Here is a 23126-nt window from a genome sequence, read left to right as displayed (position 1 = left end):
TACAGCTGGAAGCACCAGGCTGAGATATGAGGGGAAAAAAACGCTGACAGCTTGCAAAGCAAGGGACAGAGGCACTCCGACTGACCACCACGGGCCGTAAGAAGGAACTGAAAGGGCGTAGGGCCAGCGGAGCCTGATATACCACGGCATGAGCGCAACACTCCAGAGGACACCACAGGTGACCCGACAAATATCTCTAAGGCAAAAGTCTCCGACGACCACGCATGTGGGCCCACGCACACCTACGATGCAATCAACATGAGCAAGCACTCGAAGAAGCAGCTAGAGTTGGGTTTGTTGTACAAAAAGGAAAAGAACTTAAATAGGCATTCAAATGAAGCGAAGTTTAAAAAATGAATCTGAAAGCTCTGCATGCTGGTATTACCATTGGATTACACCAAGGGTAGTCAATAGGCAGACCGGAGGACAAATCCAGACCTCCAGACACTTTTCAATGGAGGCTGCAGCTGAGCCGGGGCTGGAGTACCCCCCTCAGTCTGTGCCCAGATTGCCCCCGACCCAGACCCCTTGCTCCAGGGACTGACCTGCCACCCCGATTGCCCCCAGCCCCTCACTCCAGGGACCAATACCCCCACCCTGTCCCAATTGCACCCAACCCCTCATTCTGGGGACCGACTCTCTCCCCCCGATGCCTCCTGCTCCCAACTGGACTCCAGAGTCTCCCACCCTGGCCTCGTGTCTTCCCCACCCACCATCCTTCGAGGCCAGTCCCAAGAGCCCTCGCCAGTCCCTCTCCAACCCCAACTGGCCTCTTTCCTTCCCCATTTCTGCCACATCCCAGCCTCCTACTATCTCTCTAGGGCTGGTATCTGGAGTCTCCTTGATCCCTCCCACTTCCCAATGCCTCCTTCCTGTGTCTCTGCTAACCCAGCCCACAAAACAGCATCGCATTACTAGCTGGATCGTAGTCCAATAGCTTCACCTCCTGGTTCTGAGCTCAAAAGAACTCACACACACTCACACCATGCTTTGTTGCCCAGATCCCAGCCCATACCCATTCCTCTTCCCCCCGCCCCCATTTCTGCTACTTGGCTCAATTGGGGGCACAGAGGAATATTGGGGGGGGGGGGAGCAGCAACACCAGGTGGTGCAGGCCACCCCCATGTGTCCCGTTTTCAGTTTAGGGAAATATGGTCACCCTACTCTTTGGGTGGGGAGCCAACGAGTGATCGGGGAGTTGGGGGGGGGGCAAACGGGGGGTATGGGAAGGGGAGCTGAATTTTGACCAAGAAATTTGACACTTGACAAAATATAATTGACTACCCCTGGCTTACACAATTAGTAAGCTCTATCAGTCTTAACAAGCAGACATCAATTTGTTTTCAATAGAGAACAAGTTCTTTGAACAACTTTGTATAGATATAAATTGGAAGTTTACAGTACCATAACTTAACAAGGACCATTGCTTTAATCATACTTAATGTGTATGACAACAACATTTATAAATATGACCATAAAATTTTTTACTTACTTCATCCTTGTTGCATGTAAAGAAAAAATTATATTATTCTATTAGAAAAATAATAACTTACATTATATTTGTATCTGCATCTTATATATCAAAAGATCTGGCACAGCACATGCATAAAAAGCAACTGTAGTCATGTCATTCAAAACGTCACACCAAGAAACCCAACAGCATAATATTTTTATCTTAAATTTGAGCTTTCCCACCCTCAGTCCACTAGTATCCTGATACCAGCATTTCATCCATGTGGAAACCGCCCCCTCACCCACAAGATATTTAAAAACAAAACAAAAAAGAAATCACCACAACACATTAATAGTGCTAAAATGTATTTTCCCAGGCAGTGATCTCAAGCATGTAGTCTCCAATGTTCCCTTACTGAGGAAAGTGACATTTTAATTCCATCAACTTGGTGCCCCCAAATTAGCTGAAACTCTTTAAAAAGTTCTGCTCCTTCCAATTAAGTATACTTTTAGCACCCATTTTATTTGGGGGAAGATATGTTAACAGCCACTACAAAACAAGTTTATATGGCCAACATCCAGTCCAGATTCCTGCCTTGTGATACGTTACGTGAACTAGTTGCCAGTATATAAAACAGATAACTAGAAAGATGGAGTAAGTTACATAGAAACTTGTCTTCAGGATGCTCTTAATGCTATCTAGTAGCAATTACAGTTTATAGTGAAACTTACTACTGCTTTCTGTATAGGTGTTGAAAACAAGTTAAGTAAAAATAATTCTTGACTTTTACATGGATTTTTAAACACTCAAGTCTTCAATAGGATCAATTTACAAGTGGTTTAGTTATTATGTTTTCTTACAGCAAAGCCCTTGCTTTCTGTACTTCATTTAGCTGCTTGTTGATATTAACAGGATAGGAGTTAAAGTCCAAGTCATAGCACAGAGTATGCAGGATGTTTTATCTGGAAGCGAGAGACAGTTGTGCCAGCAAAAGCATAGTTCACAACAAACTCACCCACAAAAGTGACATATGAATGATTTTAACTATCAGAGCTTTTTACAAGTGTTAGATTCAGTGATCAAAAACTATTAAAAAATTGAGAAAAATAGGGAGGCAAGGAATATTCAGCTTTTTAAACAAAAAATTACTGTTCCATTAAGGAAAAGAAGGAAAAAAGTCAAGTATCAAAAAAACAGGTTTTTAAAAGGGGTAAATTCTTACCTCAAATTGAGGCCAATTCATTGACATCCCTGGACCATGATTAGCTCTAAACCACCTCAGATCTTCAATAGCATCTGCGGTTTTGATATTTTGCTCCAATTCACGATAGATATTTTTGTAACTAGAAGACAAATTTGTTTTCTCATTTAACATATATGTTTGCTAGAAATCTGATAAACCCACTAATCAGAATAGAAAAATGTATACTTTTACCATGATTTACATGAGCCAAAACACCATGAGCCAAGATTTACATGAGCCAGAACACCATGATTTACATGAGGACAAATACATCTGTATGAAATTCTTGTGCAAAACTTAGCAATAATGGCAAAATAAAAAGAAAAGCTATATAGCCCAGATATTGAGTTTTTGATAACTCTCAAGGTTGTGTTTGTTTTATTTAAGTCATTTTATGTACCACACTCTGTGTAGCCATTAATCAGTGATCGCAAATTATAAGTGATAAATGTTTACCTGTTTTTGTATGAACTCATTTATAATATTACCTAAAAACCCAGTTATGCAGATTTTCATCCAGCTTGCCTAGTCTAGACTGGAGACTGTTTTTATTATAGTTTTAGTGTAGAATTAATTAATTCTAATGTAAATTATGTTCATAAACATATTTACTAGGAAAATTAAGCTAAACTAGAAAAACCTGAAATGCCAGAAATCTGAAGTATAGTCAATAGGGATATGAATTTTTAATACAAAGAATTAACCCAATAATTGGCCATTATGTTTCCATACAATATATATTTCTTGGCAATGTTGTCAGCAATTAGAGTAATCTGTGCAAGAAAAGAGAAATAGATGAAGTGTAAAAATAGCTTTCAGAACAAAGATATGGGCAAGATCCCAAATAATGGTGGACTCTCTTTAAAACAGTTACCTCACATTTGAATCCATTTCAAATGGAAAATTGTTTCAATATCTCCAGTACTACTTCAGTCTTGTCCCTTTAACAATTAGTTTCAGACATGTTTATGCAGTTATATCTGTGTAGTCTGAGATTAATGAATTCTTGTTTAGCCTGTCAAGAACCAAGTGTTATTTCAAGCCACTAAAAGCATATTTAACTTTCTATTCTGCCATTTTTATATTCTAAACTCTAAAATCTAAATTCTAAATTAAATACTAAAGAGGATTTCCTTTTAATAATTGGCAAGCGTTCACTTCTGAAAACCTTAATTAAGAGTGGAACAATAAAATCTCAAATCACTAAATTTTAAAGCAGGCTACCAGATTAGCATCGTCTTCCCAACATCTGATCCTGGACAAAAGTAATAAATTAAAGAATGGAAATGGCTTAACATTGCATTATTAGAATCTTTAAATTTAATGCCATATAAAAGACACATACTTTAGAAAGACTATTGTAAACTCTAGTTTACTGGATGCACAATATTTAATGGCCACATTAAAGCAATTTTAGCAAGAAATGTTTTAAGTCTTTTAAATTTACCTCACATCATTAGATAAGTCAAGGTGTTTCTGAACTTCTAGTAACACTTCCCGGAAGAAACGCAGACGTTTTTCCTCAAACTGCTGACATTGTTCAAATACCTGCTCCATATTTTCCATATACTGAGGTGTAACATAATCCAGGTCTTTCAGTGATTTTTCATACTTTTCTTTTGTCTGAAAAAGATGCAGTGCAAGTTGTTCTTGTTGTTACTAATTGCCTATAACAAAGGTTCACAGAATGGTGAACTGGTCAATACTGTAACAATCAATATCGAGACTATAATAGGAACATCTGCTTTATTTATCTTAGTAAAGTTAATTTGTTCTAGGTCATGTGTTACGCAACAGCTCAGACTGCCATAAGAGGGGGCAATTTTCATTTGCAAGGTAATGAAATCTTGTAAAAGTATTGAAAGCAATTGAGCTAATGAGAATATGAATCACCTAGGGCTATCTAGATTCCATTTTCTTTAAGCATTTTAAGTACCATATGTAGGAGTTCCAGAGACATCTGTAAAGCAGATGCATTCAGATCACTTGGTGATAAGATCAGGAGACAGCCAAGAAAGAGCAGTTACCTTACAGTAACTATGATTCAAAAAGTGCTGTCCATGTGGTTTCCACTTCTGCTACACATATGCCCAATGCACACAAAATCAGATTATTTTGGCTAGCAGCGTCTGTTGGGGCTGTGGCTGTACTCTGGATGCTCTTGCATGCCACCACCCAAGGACACAAAAGGCAGGCCCAACCATCTCTCAATTCCTTCACTAATACAGAATCCAGATGGTATAGGACTCCATAGCAGGAATGGAGGGTGAGTCATGGAATCCATGCAAGGATGGATCTAATTTAACTATATCATAATAGGATTTAATACAGATCCACGCAAAGACTGTCTAAATGGGTATGTTTCCTGACCTTTAACCCTATCTACAAATGGTATAAAACAGCCCAAGGAAGCTCCTGAAGGGTCTTGTTCTGTCCAGGTAATATAAAAGAGCCCTAGCCACATCAAGGCTGTGCAGCTCAGCTTTCCCTTAGTTTGTGGGGTTTGGGGAAGAAAACTGGCAGAATCTGTTGATTTAAGTACAAAGAAAGAAAATTCTGGCAAAAACTTAGAGTGTGGCCTAAATTACTTTGTCTTTGTGAAACATCGTGTGAGGTCGACCAGCCATGTGGAATTTCTTCTATCCTCCAAGCTAATGTTACAGCAACTGAAGAGACACTCTTTATGGATAGATGGTATAAAGAGCAGGTTGCTAGGGCTCAAAGATGGTCCCATTAAACCATCTAATACCATGTTGAGGTCCCAGGAAGGAGGGGATTCCTGAACTGGGAAATACATGAATGAAGCTCTTGAGGAATCTATTCACTATATGGTGAGAAAATAGCATGCAACCCCTGAAACAGGAAGTGATGTGCTGCTATTGCTACCAAACGTACCCTTACAGAGCCAATGGATAGTCCTGAACGCTTTACGAATAGAAGACAGTCCTGAATAGCAGAAATTAGAGCTTCCAAAGGAAGATATTTTCCATTTAGATCAATCTAGTAGAGTGGTTTTTGCTATGCACCGAGATGTTCTGGATTTCAGCTGAACAACTTCTTTCAATGGTAGTTAGCCAGCCAGCATCTACACTATCAGAGGTAAAGATACTTTGTCTGGGTTGCATCTGACCTTCGTTTTGAGAATTGATGTCAGGTAGAACAGGTACTGTGATCACGGACTGTGCTGACAAGTTCATTAGGTTAAAGAACATAACTGTTTGGGCCAACCTGGGACTAGAATGATCATTACTGTTGAAAGTTGCTTGAGTTTCCTCAGACCCTTGGTATTAATGTGATTGGTGGGTAGGTGAACATGATCTCCAGTGCCCATGGGATAAAGAGAAAATCCAACATGGAGCCAGCCCCCCTTTAACCAGAATATGTGGCATTTCTTGTCCTAGTCTGTAGTAAAAAAGATCTATTTTTATATATCCTATGGAAGATGCTTTGCAGGATCAAGTCCTCTACTCAAGGTCATCTGAAAACTGCCTGCTGAGCTGGTTCACCAGGATGTTCTGTAAGCCTGCTAGAGCCACTGGTGCGATTTAGCATGGAATATGCCTGTTCGAGACTAATTGCTTCTTGGCAGAGGAAGGGGGAGATGACCATGCCACTCCTTTTATATTGACAAAACATTGCTGTCATGTTGTCAGTCATTATTTCAGTAGCTGATTCACATAGCACAGCTAGAAACGTTGTGCACGCTAGGCTAATGACTGAGTTCTAACGTTTACTTGGAGGTAAGCTTCTTGGGAAGTTTGGAGGTCTTAAGCATGAAGGTGCGCTCGGTGAGTTTGGCAGATTTTAAATTAATCTGGATGGCTCTAAGTGGAAGGCACCATCTTTCTCGTCTGGTAAGGAAAAAAGATACCGCTGCTCGAAATCAGTTACTCTTCCATTTCCTGCAGGTGTTCATGCTCACTGTCCTGTTCTTAATGGTGCAGGCTGTGAAGCTCTACCAAATGTCCCTCTTGAGTTGACCTATGATATCTTGTAGGAGAGGGAGCTCTTACTCTAGAGAAGGCACTAGAGTGAGACTTCCTAACTGACTGCATACCCTAAGGGCCCAAGTAGGGCAAGACTGCATATTATACGTGTAAGAGGCTGCAAGCCATGAGGGCAGATATTAGGGTGAACGTCCCCCCACAAGGATTCCAGGGTCTGTGTTTATAAAGGAGAATCCTGGATTCCCTCTCAGACCAGTAGGGCTTGTAAGAGTGAAAAAAGTGAATGAACATAAAAATGGACATAATGGGTCAGACCAATGGTCCATCTAGCCCAGTAGCCAGTCTTCCGACAGTGGCCAATGCCAGGTGCTTCAGTGGGAATGAGCAGAACAGGGCAATTATTGAGTGATCCATCCCACTCTCCAGTCCCAGCTCCTGGCAGTCAGAGGTAAGGGACACGCAAAGCACGGGGTTGCATCCCTGACCATCTTGGCTAATAGCCATTGATGGACCTATCCTCCATGAATTTATCTAATTCTTTTTTGAACCCAGTTGTAATTTTGGCTTTCACAACATCCCCGGCAACAAGTTCCACAGGTTGACTGTGCGTTGTGTGAAGACGTACTTCCTTTTGTTTAAAGCTGACCCCTGGCTCTTGTGTTATGTGAAGGGTGTATAGCACTTCCCTATTCACTTTCTCTACACCCTTCATGATTTTATAGACCTCTGTTATATCCCCCTTAGTCGTCTCTTTTTAAGGCTGAACAGCTCGTGTTTTTAATCTCTCCTCATATGGATGCTGTTCCATACCCTTAATCATTTTTGTTGCCCTTTTCTGTACCTTTTCTAATTCTAAAATATCTTTTTTGTGATGGGAGACTGGAACAGCAAGCAGTATTCAAAGCGTGGATTTATACAGTGGCATTACGATATTTTCTCTCAAATGTTTCCTAACATTTGGTTAGCTTTGACTGCCACTGCACACTGAGCAGATGTTTGCAGATAATTATTCACCATGACTCCAAGATCTCTTTTGTGAGTGATACCAGCTAATTTAGATCCCATCATTTTGTATGTATAGTTGGGAGTATGTTTTCTAATGTGCATTACTTTGCATTTATCAACACTGAATTTCACCTGCTACTTTGTTGCCCAGTCACCCATTTTTGTGAGATCTTTTTGTAACTCTTAGCAGTCTGCTTTGGATTCAACTGTCTTGAGTAACTTTCTATCATTTGCAAATGTTGCCACCTCATTATTTACCCCTTTTCCCAGATCATTTATGATTCTGAGTATGTTGAACAGCACTGGTTCAAGTACAGATTCCTGCAGGACACAAATATTTACCTCTCACTATTCTGAAAACTGATCACTTATCCCTATCTTTTGTTTCTTGTCTTTTAACCAGTTACTGATCCATGAGAGGACCTTACCTCTTATCCTAGGACAGCTTACTTTGCTTAAGTTTGGTTTTCTGAAGTTCAAGTATACTATATCCACTGGATCACCCTTGTCCAAATGTTTATTGACCCCCCTCAAAGAATTCTAATAGATTAATGAGGCATGATTTCCCTTTACAAAAACCACGTTCACTCTTTCCCAACAAATAGTGTTCATCTATGTAGCTGATAATTCTGTTCTTTAGTATAGTTTCAACCAATTTAGTTGGTACTGAAGTTAGGCTTACTGGCCTGTAATTGACAGGATTGCCTCTGGAGTCCTTTTTAAAAAATTAGTATCATATTAACTATCCTCCAGTCATGTGGTGCAGACGCTGATTTAAGTGATAGATTACATACCATAGTTTGTAGTTGTGCAATTTCATATTTGGGTTCCTTCAAAACTCCTGGGTGAATACCATCTTGCCCTGGAGACTCACTATTGTTTAATTTATCATTCTGTTCCAAAAACTCCTCTACTGACACCTCAATAGGGGACAGTTCCTCAGATGTCTTATCTAAAAAGACTGGCTCATGTGTGGAAATTTCCCTCAGATCCTCAGCAATAAAGACCAATGCAAAGAATTCATGCAGCTTCTCCGCAACGGCTTCATCTTTCTTGAATGCTCCTTTAGCATCTTGATTATCCAGTGGCCCCACTGATTGTTTAGCAGGCCTCCTGCTTCTAATGTATTTCATTTTTTTGCTGCTAGTTTCTGAGTCTTTTGCTAGTTGCTCTTCAAATTCTTTTTTGGCCTACCTAATACTTTTACACTCCACTTCTCAGAATTTATGCTCCTTTCTATTTTCCTCAGTAGGATTTAACTTCCATTTTTTAAAGGATTCCTTTTTGCCTCTTACCACTTCTTTTACTTTGTTGTTTTGCTATGGTAGCACTTTTTTGATTCTCTTACTATGCTTTTTAATTTGGGGTATACATTTAGTTTGAGCCTCTACTGTGGTGTTAAAAAGTTTCCATGCCACTTGCAGGCATTTTGTTCTTGTGATTGTTCCTTTTAATTGGCATTTAACTAGCTTCCTCATTTTTGCATAGTTCCCCTTTCTGAAGTTAAATCTCACTGTAGTGGGCTTCTTTGATATCCCCCTCTTCCCCAAAGATATTTAAATTCAATTATATTATGGTCGCTATTACCAAGTGGTTCAGCTTTATGCACCTCTTGACCAAGATCCTGTGCTCCACTGCGGACTAGAAGAACTGCCTCTCCCCTTGTGGGTTCCAGGACTAGCTGCTCAAAGAAGCAATCATTTATGATGTCTAGAAATCTTATCTCTGCAGTCCATCCTGAGGAGACATGTACCCAGTCAATGTGGAGATAGTTGAAATCGCTCATTATTATTGAGTTTTTAATTATCATAGCCCCTCTAATCTCCCGGACCATTTACCAGTCACCATCACCATCTTGGTCAGGTGGTCAGTAGTATATTCCTGCTGCCATATTCTTCTTATTCAAGCATGGAATTTCTATCCACAAAGATTCTATGGTACAGTTTGATTCATTTAAGATTTTTATTATATTTGATTCTATGCTTTCTTTCACATACAGTGCCACACCCCCTCCAACATAACCTACTCTGTCATTCTTATATATTTTGTGCCCTGGTATTACCGTGTCCCATTGATTATCGTCATTCCATCAAGCTTCTGTGATACCTATTATCTCAATATCCTTATTTAATAACAGGCACTCAAGTTCACCCATACTAGTGTTTAGACTTCTAGCATTTGTACATAAGCACTTACAAAATTTGTCACTTTTTAGCTGTCTGCCATTATGCAATGTAATTGAATGTGACTCTTTTGCATTTGACTGTTTCTCTTCAGTTTCTGCCTGTACTTTATCAATTTCTAGCCTTTCCTCTTTACTAGGATATAGACAATCCCCATTAAAAGATCCTCCATTAAGGATGTCTGTCCAAACCGTGTGCTCCTCCACACCCGTCAATTTTCCCCCAGCCCCTAGTTTAAAACCTCATCTACAACATTTTAATTTTACATGTCACCAATCTGGTTCTGTTTTGGTTTAGGTGGAGCCCATCCTTCCTGTATAGGCTCCTACTTTCCCAAAAGGTTCCCCAGTTCTTCATATACCTAAACCCATCCTCAATACACCATCATCTCATCCATGCATTAAGACCCTCCAATTCTGCCTGTGTCTGTCTGACCTATTACGTAGAACTGGAAGAATGTCAGAGAATGCTCCCATGGACGTCCCAGACTTCAGTCTCTGACCTAACAGCCTAAATTTAGCCTCCAGGACCTTTCTCCTACCTTTCTTTAAGTCACTGGTGCCTACATGTATTACCACCTGGCTCTTCCCCAAGACTGCACATAAGCCTGTCTAGATGTCTCAAGAGATCCACAATCTTTGCATCCAGCTGGTGAACAACAATTCACCATGTTGTTCTCCTGGTCATCATAAACCCAGCTATCTATATTTCTAATGATCGAATCCCCTGTTACTATTATCTCACTCTTATCAACTGGCGATACCTCCCTACTATGCTGAAAAAGGGAGACTCAACCAAATATTCTTACTCTAAAAGGTGAGCTAACCTCTCTAGTGTCATATGGTGATCTCAGATCCCACCCACAACCTGAACAGTAGAGCTCATTGGTACAGAGGCAAAAGGTAGACAACGAAAGCAAGCTTGATTCTGGCTGTGCAGTCAGCACACAATCACTTGGTACAGAAGGCACAGAAAGTCTGTGCTAGAAGCATCTGCACTGCAGCTGGCAGTCCTGGGTACAGACTGAATCAAAATAGATATACAGGGGTTGGTACCAGGTCAACTGTGGAGTGCTCTTTCAAGAGGTACTGTGGGTACTCTGACTGGTCCAGTGCTGAATATCAGAGAGACCTATTTGAGCCAGAACTGCCTTTTGGCTGCAAGACTTGAGGAGATGTTTGCCTCATTTTACTAGGCCCCTGCGTGGGTGACCTAGGCCTGCGCTCATTAGGAAGACACTGTTCCCACAGCCCCTTTGATGATTGGGTAGACGAGGTCTTAGCTGCTCTATCAGGATTGGTAGTTGAAGTGTTCAATGTCTTAAATAAAGAGAGCCTGGGAGTTTCGAGTAGAGCCTCAGCTCACAGGAGCACTAGATGATGGAGCGTGATCAGGCTTCGTGGGCCCTTCTCCCTCTGATTCAGAAGAAGTTCTCAGAGTGCTCCAGGAGAAAAAGTGAGGTGGGCCTGTCTTGCTGTGTCTCCTTCTAGTAAATAAGCAACAGGCTGAGCACGCATCAGGAATGTGCCTTACACAAAGTCACTCTAATCACAAAAAATTGTGATTACCAAAAACTATATTTTAAAGTTATAAGAGAAACTGACAAGAACCAGCTAAATCAAATCAAGTTAGATCTATCCTTTAAATGTATGGTTCTTTGATCTATCTCTGACTAGGTCTTTGCACCGTACAACTTACAGACATAAAAAAGGAATTCACATAGGTCTGGGAATATTAATTATTTGTCCTTTCAATTCAATGGGAACATATAGGACACTTATTAAAGGTGAGGCTCTGAATATGTACACGAGAACACTTACTACATCTATCTATAATGCTAATAAATCACTACAAGAATGTAATGCTGAGCCCTGGGGGGGTCAAGGAAGGGCAAGGCTGCTTTTTCCCCTTCTTGCACCCCATATGGGGAAATCACTCAAAAGAGGGGGAGAAGAAAAAGAGCAGAGAGGATCTGAGTGAGTAAAGGATGCCCAAATGGGGCAACTGGTAGGGAAATTTCACAGAAACATTTACTCTTTTTAACATAGCATCAATTTGACCCAATTGCCTTTCATGCACTATTTAACTGTGCTAAAGAGGTACATTCTGCAGTCAAATAAGACAATTTGCATGTTGCAGATAAGCTTTATTACCCCCAGCTCATGGCCCCTCTAAACTGAAAGGGTAAATCAGTCATCACCCCACCCCTAGAACTCCGTTTCTCCCTCCACACTCTGCGATACTGGAAGCAACAGTACTGTGTAAGGCTCATATATTACCATTGTTATTGTTACAAACCTGCCCTTGACACGTGCTGTGGAGAGAGGGTTGTATGTGTTACTAACACTGTGGCTCTGGCACAAGGACCATAATTTAAAATGTGCCCTGCTGCATATAATGAGTTTGTCACTCCAACATTGCACTCGCTTGTCCTGCAGTTCGCTGTGCATACATTCCATACACAGAGATTTGCAAAGTAGCATGCACAGAATGTTAAATGTGAACAGTACACTAGCATGCAGAGTTTACCTTTAGCACATCTTGTTTGCTTTTTTCCACTTTGTCTTGTAATTTCTTAAGTTGTTCTGGATTCAGTGCTGGATCTGCTTTGCTGTTCATTTCTCGGGATATAGCCAGTTTCTCTTCTTTGCATGCTGCATGGTATGCTTTCTTAGCAGCTTCCACCTACAAATGAAGTTTTGAATCTTTCTGTCTGGTACAATTTACAAATAATCAGCAGCAGCTATGTATGAATGAGTAACTTCACTGTCATGAAAAAAACTGGCATTTTGTTTGGAAGAACCTTACAATCAGACCCATTGCTATGCTCAAGCAATTTAATCACAATACAATGTAGGAGAACGAGCGTGAGGAAATTAAATATTATAAGATCTGACATTCTCCTTCCATACAAAATAAGTTACTGTCACTCAGTTTAGCTTAATAAACTTACTGAGGAAAGAAAGATTCAGTGATGCCTCTCAGAAAGCCCTGAATAAAATTTTTTGCTTGTGCCTGTGTCTCCCCCGTGAGCCCCCTCCCATACACACCTTTAAATAACAGACACAATGTTCAACCAATCAGTCTCTCCATTTCTCTCAGGATGTTTTTCCTTGAACTCATTTTTCCTGTAGCATGTGCCTCAACTAAGTCCTAAATCCTATATCTGTACAAACAGATGCTGTAAAAGGGCAGAAAAATAGGTTAACTCCACCTTCTCCAGAACTATGCTCAGGTTACTGAGGTTGGAGAGGGTGCAGTGGTTACTGAGAAAATATCAAGAGAAGATTTTTCTTCAGAAGAGGTCTGAAGCAAAAAGAAAAGGAGTACTTGTGGCACCTTAGAGACTAACCAATTTATTTGAGCATAAGCTTTCGTGAGCTACAGCTCAGCAGACATCTAATTGAGAAAGAATCCAGTAGACTGTGTTTTTTCTCACTTTAGTGATTTCTATGAGGTATCAATATACTGACGCACAACATGCAAGCTACTGCTGTACCTCTTTTAGCTTTTTTGCCCAGGGTTTCTGTGCCTTTCTGTATCCATCTTCTGCTTCTTTCGTTTCCTTAAATCCTCCCATCATTTGCTTATGAAAGGCCTCCTTCTGCCAGTTCTTGATCTTTTCAAAGTCCTCATTCATCAGTGCACTTTTTATGTCTAGATGTAATTCACTCACTTTTTCAGCTTCTGACATAACTGCATGCCAAGCCTTTTCTACTGTTCCATACTGTGGACCTAAACACAACAGGACAAATAATTTTCAATACATCACAACACACAGGACTTTCATCCCTAAAAAGCCATCTCAAGCTATTTGTTGATACTGAGTTCTTATACTGTATTTAGTTGTACATAATCCATAATCCTATTTTTGTATTTTACATCTTAAATTAGAGATTAGTGTATTTTCATGCTTTTTTTAAACATTATGTAATTACAGATTAATAGATTTTAGGTCCAGAACGAACCATTTCGATAATTTAGTCTGACTTTCTGCATAATACAGGCCATAAAATTTAAACCATTAATTCTGACATCAAACTCAATGTGAGGTTGAATTATAGCATATTTTTTAGAAATAAATCTAAGTTTGATTTAAAGATTTGTAGTGACTGCAATCCACCACATCCCTTGGTGAATTATTCCAGAGGTTAATTACCCTCTCTAATAAATAACACCTTTTTTTTTCAGTTTCAAGATTCAACTTCTAACCACTGGATCTTATTATGCCTTTGACTGTTAGAAAGACCTCTATCATCAGATATTCTCTTCCCAGGTAGGTTCTTGTAGACCACCATCAATTCCCCTCTTAACCATCTCTTCAATAAGCTAAATAGATTGAGTTCCTTAAGTCTCACCATACAGTATGTTTTTCAGTCCTTCCATCATTTGCTGAACCCTCACCAATTTTTCAAAATTTTTGTGCCTCTATAAACACTATGAAAGAATACAGTATTCGACTAGTGGCCTCATTAGTGCCACATGCAGAGGTAATAACTTCCCTACTTGATGTATCGCTATTTTGATATAATCTTAACAGCCTATTTGATAGACTTCTGTTTATATACTAAAAAACCGTATTTGCTCTTTTGGTCATAGCACCACACTGGGCACTCGTGTTAATTTGTAGTCCACCATGATGCCCAAATCTTCTGTAATTATGTACTAATCACAGTCAAAGCAGCCTTCCTTGAAATTGATTCACAGTCCCTTCACTGCTGATACGCCACCAGAACTGCCACTGACTTCTTAATATTCAACTGCAGTCTCCATAATGTGGGTCTTCTACCACTACTTACCTGAAAAGTTCTCTTGTACTACACATCTATAAGAACCTCTGAGCAAGGAAGGGAAGATTCACTTGTTTTGACATGGAACAAGCAAGCAAGTCACGGGTACAGGAGTGGATGCCTTAATTTAGTTTTGATAACTGTGCTCATCTTTTACAGCAATTGGTGTTTTTGTAAAGAATCCATTAAGAGGCTAAGAAATTCTGTGCACCCTTTCACCTTGTAATCACTAATGTTGCAATGCTCCTTTTGAAACTATTTTCTTCATCTCATGACATTTTGGTTACCTTTTTCCACAAGTTGTTTCCATCTTTTTGCCCATTCTGTAAGCTGCTGAGCATAGGTCTTCTCTATTCTTGCACGTTCATGAATACAGTTCATGAGATCGCTGCAAAGTCTGTGACCATCATCAATTCGCTTTACTGTACGTTTATAATTTCCAACCTAGGAATACAAAAAATATTTAGGAATTGCTACTTGAAAGCTGTGGGCCACAAGAGAGGCAAATCTCCAGTCTATCAGCAATTAATAGAACAGCATGAAAATGGGAACCAAACAGTAAGAATCCACTGTTTATAGCATAAATTTTCAACAGAAAGGGCTAAGTTAACTTAAAAGAAAGTATGAGAAAATTTATCTTTTAAGGAGGAGAGCTGAACATGAGATTTTAATTTCAAGTACCATGTTTTTTTTACAGAAGACTACAGCGAGCCAATAACATTGTTGCTCAAGGGTCACACTGCATGCTTTCCTGCTAAAAATAGAGTGGTCCACTTTGAAAGTTACACTAAGATAAAAATAGAACCACCAACATACATTAACATCAGCACTTCTGCACTAATAGCATCTAGGACTGTAATAAAATTATAGCCCTTTTGTAACGTAATTATGGCTGCAGTTTAAGTTCGTCACCAGGAGAAATTTTTCTTAAGAACAATTGCTTTACAGTATTATTTGATGTTTGCATAATAAAATATTCTAATTTTTGCCTCCTGATTTTCTACTTTAACCTCAACACAGAAACACAAGATTTTACTTTAACACCCATCACTACGGGGTTCAATAGCCACGTCCTACTTTGCTGTTCAATGTGTTAAAACAAACTGCACCTTTCTGTATTATGGAAACTACAGTTAAGAATGAATGAATACAGGAGCACTATGAAATTTACATTTAGTATGACATTTAAATGAAATCTCCAGGGTGAAGGAGTACATAGTTTAAGAATGCAACATGGAAGAGCTCAACCACTTCAAGTCTGGCAGAGACTCAGAGGACAGGCAGCAGATTTTTAACAGTGAAACAGATTAAAATATGGAGTAAGTAATTAGCTAGCTCTAGAAGGTACTGTAAAGTTCCATTTGGGAAGAAACTGAGAGCCAACACCAGGTCCATTATTAATGTGCAGCCAGTGGAGGAAAAAAAAAAAAAACACAGGCACTGTAAAGCTTTTGTAAACATTTAAAAACAATTAACAGAATTTGTCCAATCTATAAATATGAGAATTAGTTACTCAACTTGTTTGTCAAAACCACTTAACTGCAAAGGAACACAGAATTTGGTCGTCAGGTGGAGGATGAACTTGTATTCAAGTATTTCATATTAAAACGTATTTGACGTCTTCACATCTAGACACTGTCTGATAGTGATCTGAGGTCCTAAACACATGAAGCTGTTCACCAAATCTTTTAGGTTTACTTTTTACAAAATTTTAGCACATAACTTTGTAAATGACTGAAAACTGAACAAGACAGCAAAGTAACCTATCTGTAAATCCACTTGATTCAGAATAGTTCTACAATCAAATACATGGGTTACTCTAGGTGGAATTTTGTGCCACTGCGCATGCACAGAATTCATATTCCCCGCATGTGTCTTTGCTTCCCCGCAGAAAAGTGACTTTCTGACAAGAAGCAAAGGGAAGCTGCATGAGCAGTCACTCACTACTCCCTAGCTGCGCAGGATCATTGTTTCAGGCACCAGAAGCAGCCGTCAGAGAGGTTAATCGCCGCAGGGCTGGAGACACACCAGCCAGTGGCTCCTACCCCGAGCTGGAATCAGACCCACCCCCAGAAACCTCCCAGAGCTGCAGGAAGCTCAGCATCCTCCCCTGCTTCCTGCCCCCATCGCCTCTCAGTTGTGGAGGGCTATGGGGGGTTCTGGATTTATGGGGTGAGGTTTGGTGGGGGTGTCTGGTTATGGGAGGTCCAGATGTATGAAGAGCTGCTCCCCCATCCACTCAACCCCCATACATCTGGACCTCCCATACCCAGACACCCCCTCCAAACCTCACCCCATAAATCCAGAACCCCCCTAGCCCTCCATACCCAAATCCCACGCCACTGAACCTCAAACCCTGCATCTGGACAACGCTGCATCCAGATCCCCTGCCTCTGGACCTCCACCTCTGCACCCAGACCACCCCCCCACTGAGCTTCCTGCACTCAAACCCCCACCCTGATGAGCCCCATCCTGAGCCCCCACATCCAGATCCCCATGCCACTGAGCCCCAATTAGCTGCCACCAGACCCCCACCCCCCAAGCCCCACTCTCCCAGTACCCAGACCCCGCCACTGAGCCCCAACCACTTTCACCTGGAAGCCCCTGCAGAGTCCCATTGCCCCTGCATCTGGACCCCCCCCATGAGCCTCTGTGCATCCAGATCCCCCCACACCTAGATCCCCCCACTGAACTGCCTGCACCCAGACTGTCCCACACACAATCCTCTCACCCCACACCTGGATCCCCCACACTGAGCCCTTCCACACTTGGATCCTGCCTGTTCCATACCTGCTGCATCTGGCCTCACCACTGAGTCCGTGTCCTTGGGGTGGGAGATGGGGAGGCTGCAGGGTGATCTCCCACCTTCATGCAGCCAGTGGCCTGTACTCCCCACTGCCATGATGGAGCCTCTGCATTTATTTATTGACAAATAAAACTTGCAGAATTTTAAAATATTGTGCACAAAAATTTTAATTTTGGCATAGAATTTAATTTTTTGGCACAGAATGCCCTCAGGAGTAACGGGTGTACACGTTTAGAATACTCCTCCCACTTTTAGAAGAAGGGGTTAAACAAAAGCAATTGTTTTCTACATTAAGGTAAAAGGCCACACTTCATTTTCAGCTCATCAATGGCTATGCTGATATTTCATACATAAATATTCTATGCCAAAAATGACAATATTGTTTGACTTTGACAACTAATGCCCTTACAGTAATCTGTTCAGCATTCCTTAATTACTGGGCTATACTCATTTCAGCAAAACAAAGAATGCCAGGTGGCAACTAACCTACTACCCTCTCTCCTCCCAAAAAGACACCTGATCTAGCTTAGCTATACAAAGGTGATTTGTTTTAATCTTGTCAAAGAACAGTGCATTCACTGTTAAATAACTGCTTAACAGGATGTGACAAGCTAGAAATAAAGTCACCACAATCTCAAGTGAGAATGGGCAAAGTGCCCATGCCATACACCTTTCATCCAGTAACAGAGAAATGTTAACATTTCCCTTACTTTCAACAGAAACTGGGAGATGATTCACTTTATACTGACAACTAACAGCAAATATGACTTTACACTAATTACACAAAGTTTAGGTAAATTAAGAAAAAAAACTGAGCAGTACAAAAAGAGATCTTCATCAGACTCTTGATGAAGGAGGAACAGACATATCTGCTCAAAAATTATTCTGGTTCAAGTTCTGCAGCTGAATGCTATCAAAACTGGTTATGCTACCTTCCACCACTAAAGGAAACCTCATATAAGCATCAGTTATTTTTGTGTCTAATTACACATTCTGGGACTTTTATGGCTGTGGAAGTCAGAATATTTTCTTAATACTACAAATTTAAAATTTTTACCAAGATCATAGGATTTAATATACCAATACTTAATAGAACTTGGATGCCTTGTAGTATTCATAATGTAAGATAGAACCTTTTAGTTCTAGGTTTCTGGCCATGTTGGTAATGGCTTAAAATTGCCACTCTCAAACAACCATTCAGAGGCTTATGAAACAAGATGATCTATTATCTTTCAGTTCCTAGTGGATAGGCATCTACCTCACAAAACCCACAATCACGCCCAGAACCCCTGCTGGCTAAGAACTGCATCCATGTTGGAAATGATTTACCATTTATTCCTAGAGATGGCCCCCTACTCCAGCTAGGGGTGGAAGCACATTGGCAAGACAGTGTGGAAAGCTTGCTTTATATTAATTCATTCTGTGGTTAAAATAGGCTATCATTTTCCAGGGCTGTAAAGACAGGTACTTTTCACCAGAGCTCTAAAAGTATAAGAATAAAAAATGCTGACATCGAGAAACTATAAGCTATCCCATTTGATAGATTATTGTGACTTCACTGCCAATTGAAATAAATATATTTGAAAATGTAGAAAAACATCCAAAAATATTTAATAAATTTCAATGGGTATTCTATTGTTTAACAGTGCAATTAAAACTGGGATTAATTGTGATTGTTTTAATCACGATTAATTTTTTTGAGTTAATCGCATTAGTTAACTGAGATTAATCGACAGCCCTAGTTAAAAGTTTAATTGTATTTATGAAAAGGCTCGTGAATGGTGCAATATACACCCTGTGAATCAGCCTGACCCAGGAGTCTAATGGATAAGGAATCTAAGTTCAAAGGTGGGAAAGGGTCTTTTTCTGAGAGATCACAGATTTAGTCCAGGGGTCTCACCCTGATCTGTGTTTACTACTCAGATTCTTAGCAGTATCAGCACTGACTTCCCTAGACAGGGCCTGATTGGTGGTGGCAGAGTGGAGGAGCTGACTGTGGGCCTGGTGGTGTGAGCACTGGTTTTGCTGGACTAGAGGCAAGCATCTATTTGATCATTACCAAATCTAATGAGATTTCTGAGAATTTAGATTGGGGGTGGCGGGGAACTGTATTGCAAATAAGAGTTCTGGGCCTCAATAAGGCAGGCAATTAATAACTCAGACTCTAAGATCAATCAGATCTCTTATACACTGTTGGGTTTTGCTCATTTTATTTTATGCATATACTGTTGTGTTTTTCCCAACATGTTGTTTGTGGTTTCATATTTCCAAAGAACTCCCAAGTCCTGCCAGTGGGGAAGAAACACCAACAAAGGGACAAGAGAGGATTTAAATTTTTAGTTCCAAAATCAGTTACTTTCTGTAACTGGTTCTTTGAGATGTGATGCTGATGTGTATTCCCATGCCTGCCACGGGTGGTGGTGGGGGAGGTGGTGAAAAGAGGAACGGCAGTGAGGGCAGCCAGCTTCAGCAGTGTTACTGAGCATGCTCAGTCCGTGAGAGCATGCTCAGTATAAGCCAAAAAGCAAATCGGGGGGGACAACAAAATAACCCCACATGCCCCCCCCACATCGCCTCTGTAAGCGAGTCTGTGCACACCCCACACACCGGAGCTTTTTGCTTAGCAGTACCCCTAGAGGGGTGGCGCTTGTGCCTCGTGCCTATAGCCCCTCCCCTGGCTGTATGAGGTGGCGCTGCCCCGAACCCCCTCAGTTCCTTTGCACTGAATGTCCAGGGAAAGACTCCAATACAGAGGGAATGTAGCGTGTGTCGTGGAATAACCATCTGCATCACATCTCAGAAGAGTTGCCCCGGGACCTGCAGTGCTCCCAATTGGTCTTATGCGACCTCTTCTTTGGCACCGACAATGGAGAATGATTCCTGTGCTTCTTCAGAGAGACCCCTATCCTGGAACGAGAAGCAGCAGCACTTTCTGAGCCAGAGGGCAATCTGTGGCCTGAGGAAGGCCACAATATCGCGTCAGGCTTCATGGGCTGTTCAAGCAGGTGCTGCTTAAGGCGAACATCCTGCGTTGTCAACCTAAGTCCTCTCTTGAACGTTTACAAACTGAACAGTGCTCTTTAAGGTGGGCTTCGCCAAGGCACAGCAAGCACCACATATGGGGGTCACTGTTAGGAATAGTCACTCCAAATGAAGGGCAATGTTTGAGCCCCAGTGAGGGGAGTATTACCGCTAACACTATACTTAGGGCCCTACCAATTTCATGGCCGTAAAAAACATGTCATGGACCATGAAATAAGCCCTTCCCTGTGAAATCTGGTTTCCCCCTACTGCTAGGAGCACCCCAGGCAAGCAGCTCCTAGCTCCAGCTGGGCTGGGGAGGGACAGAACTTGTCCATCGACTGCACAGCTACTCTCAGGGGGGAGCTCAGACCCTCCACCACCTCTGGGAACCTCCTGCAGCTGAACGAAGCTCCGTGGTTGCTGCCTTCGGAGTCCAGCTCTGAAGGCAGCACAGAAGTGAGGGTGGCAATCCCATGCCCCCCAACAACAGCTTTGCAACCCACCGACAATCCCCCCTTTGAGTCAGGATCCTCACGGTTACAACACTGTGAAATTTCAGGTTTAAACATCTGAAAATGTGAAATTTGTCAATTTTCAAATCCTATGGCTGTGAAATTGACCATAATGAAACATGAATTTGGTAGGGTCCTAACTATACTATATGCTATAACTTTTACTCTAACACTATTAACTATGTACAATAAAATTAGGCTGTGACACAGCCAGAAAGGGTTAAGCAACTTACAAGCTAATTGACCCAGATTCAACCTTTAGAGACACATTAGCATATAGTGTTTGGTTTTTTGTGTTTTTACATATATATTGTTAGAACGTAATCAAACAGTTCCTGTCTCTCACTGTATTTTGTTAATTCAGAGATCAAAAGGAGATATTAACATTTAAATCAACTGTGAATGTAGTGATATCACAGTCTCAATTTCTCTTTGAAGTATATATCAAATCACCTGCAAATGGTGGGAGATAGGCAATTGCCTTATGTTAATCCATACAGCTAATTACCGGTGATGTTTAGGAAACAGGTTACTTCAAAGTCACTATTGTTCACCTGAGGACTGCGTGCTGTCAAGAGGATGCCCAAAACTGTAGAAAGGGCTCTTGGGACCGGATCCTTCATCATCTCAAATCTGCTTATGCTTCATCAGGGTAAGACTGAGCCACAAGACAGAGGTCTCCAATTACATTTTGGATAGTCCTGTTATTGAAAATTGGACAACCTATGGACTAATTCTGAAAGAACTCTTTGCAACTCTAGAGCTCACCATCTCTACTATGAAACTGACCAAAGAACTATATTCATGTCTGTATGTATAATCTTTTAACCAATACACTCCCTCCTTTTTAAAATAAATTTTAGTTTAGTTAATAAGAATTGGCTGTAAGCGTGTATTTGGGTAAGATCTGGAATATTCATTAACTTGGTGGGTAATGTATCCAATCCCTTGGAACTGGTAGAACTTTTTATATGATTAACAAGATTTTCAATAATCCTCACCATATTTGACTTGGCTGTCTGGGAGGATGCCTCAGGCTGGGTTGCTTTAAGGGAACTGTGTTATTGGCTTTTGGGTAACCAAGAAGGTATTGTAGAAGATGTTTTGTTGCTGGCTTGGTAAAGCTAAGTATCACAATAACCACCAGTTTTGGGGATTGTCTGCCTCATTCTTTGCAGTTTGCCCTAATTGAGCAATCTCAGCATGGCACTCCAGGACCCTGGTAACATAGGCTAAGAAGATAAATTCTGAGGTTGTAAAACAACAACCACACAGAGCTCCAACTCCAGCCATTGGGCAATGAGAAGGAACTGAGAGGAGTTGGGGTGGCACCATCTCATGTAGCCAGGGGAAGTGCTACAGGTTCGAGCGTTGCCCCTCTATGAGTACCACTAGGCAGAAGTCTCCAGCTCCGGTGCACGGGGTGCGCACACAACTACTTGGAATACAAGTCTGCATCTACTTGAAGAAACCTGGGAGGTAATAAGCTTTTTAGATAGGGAGCACTATTACTGCTATGACACCTGATAGAAGGAGTACACTGCATAACAGTGAAAATAAGTGTCTTGCTTATTCTCCAGTCAACAGTCACAAGAGGGACACAGTGACACAGATTGACTTGGGATACAGAATTTCACAGTTCTGAGTCACTGACCCTTTATGTAAGTTAAATGAGTTTCACAGGGCTTGTCTATTTGAACATCTAGTTTGTAAAAAGCTAACGAGAATCTACCCAGCACTAGCCTGCTGCGGACCAACTGTCACGTGGATCCTGCTGACACACAGTAACAGTTTCTTAATGCGCTTTGAGCTACTCTAGTTTCAAAGAGGACTAGATCAAAGTACATTAACAAATTGTTACTGCACATCAGCAAGGTCCACAATATAGTTGGTCTGTGGCATGTTAGCATGGGGTAGATTCATACCTTGCTTGCTGTGAACTACATGTTCATGTGGACAAGACCTAATTTTAGTTCTAAAGGACATTCCCCTACCGAAAAGGGTTATCTTAATATATGGCAGCCTTGCTAGCAGTGTCAGAAAGGCAGAGGCTTGACACTGCTTTCAGAATATCTAATATAATAGAGGAATAGACAAATTACAGAAAGAAGTAAGGTGGCTATCTGGCTTTTGTACCCTTTCTTCTGGTAATGTGCAGCTTGC

The 23126-nt window shown here is 41.0% G+C and overlaps 1 protein-coding gene across 3 annotated transcripts in view; it reads right to left on the bottom strand.

Moving 5' to 3' along the window:
- The window catches only part of PACSIN2 (protein kinase C and casein kinase substrate in neurons 2), a 127355-nt gene that overhangs the window by 15742 nt on the left and 88487 nt on the right, over positions 1-23126 (bottom strand). For all 3 annotated transcript variants that reach the window (XM_084617218.1, XM_084617220.1, XM_084617219.1), the window contains exons 3-7: positions 14909-15065; positions 13331-13566; positions 12361-12516; positions 4144-4319; positions 2676-2796 (exon numbers count right to left, since the gene is read on the bottom strand). In XM_084617218.1, the coding sequence (XP_084473344.1) occupies positions 2676-2796; positions 4144-4319; positions 12361-12516; positions 13331-13566; positions 14909-15065 (846 nt within the window). The remainder of the gene's footprint in view (positions 1-2675; positions 2797-4143; positions 4320-12360; positions 12517-13330; positions 13567-14908; positions 15066-23126) is intronic.

This window comes from Lepidochelys olivacea, assembly GCF_965140295.1.
Source record: "Lepidochelys olivacea isolate rLepOli2 genome assembly, chromosome: 1".
In the NCBI taxonomy this organism is placed as follows: domain Eukaryota; kingdom Metazoa; phylum Chordata; order Testudines; family Cheloniidae; genus Lepidochelys; species Lepidochelys olivacea.
This window is presented reverse-complemented; position numbering and strand designations above follow the sequence as displayed.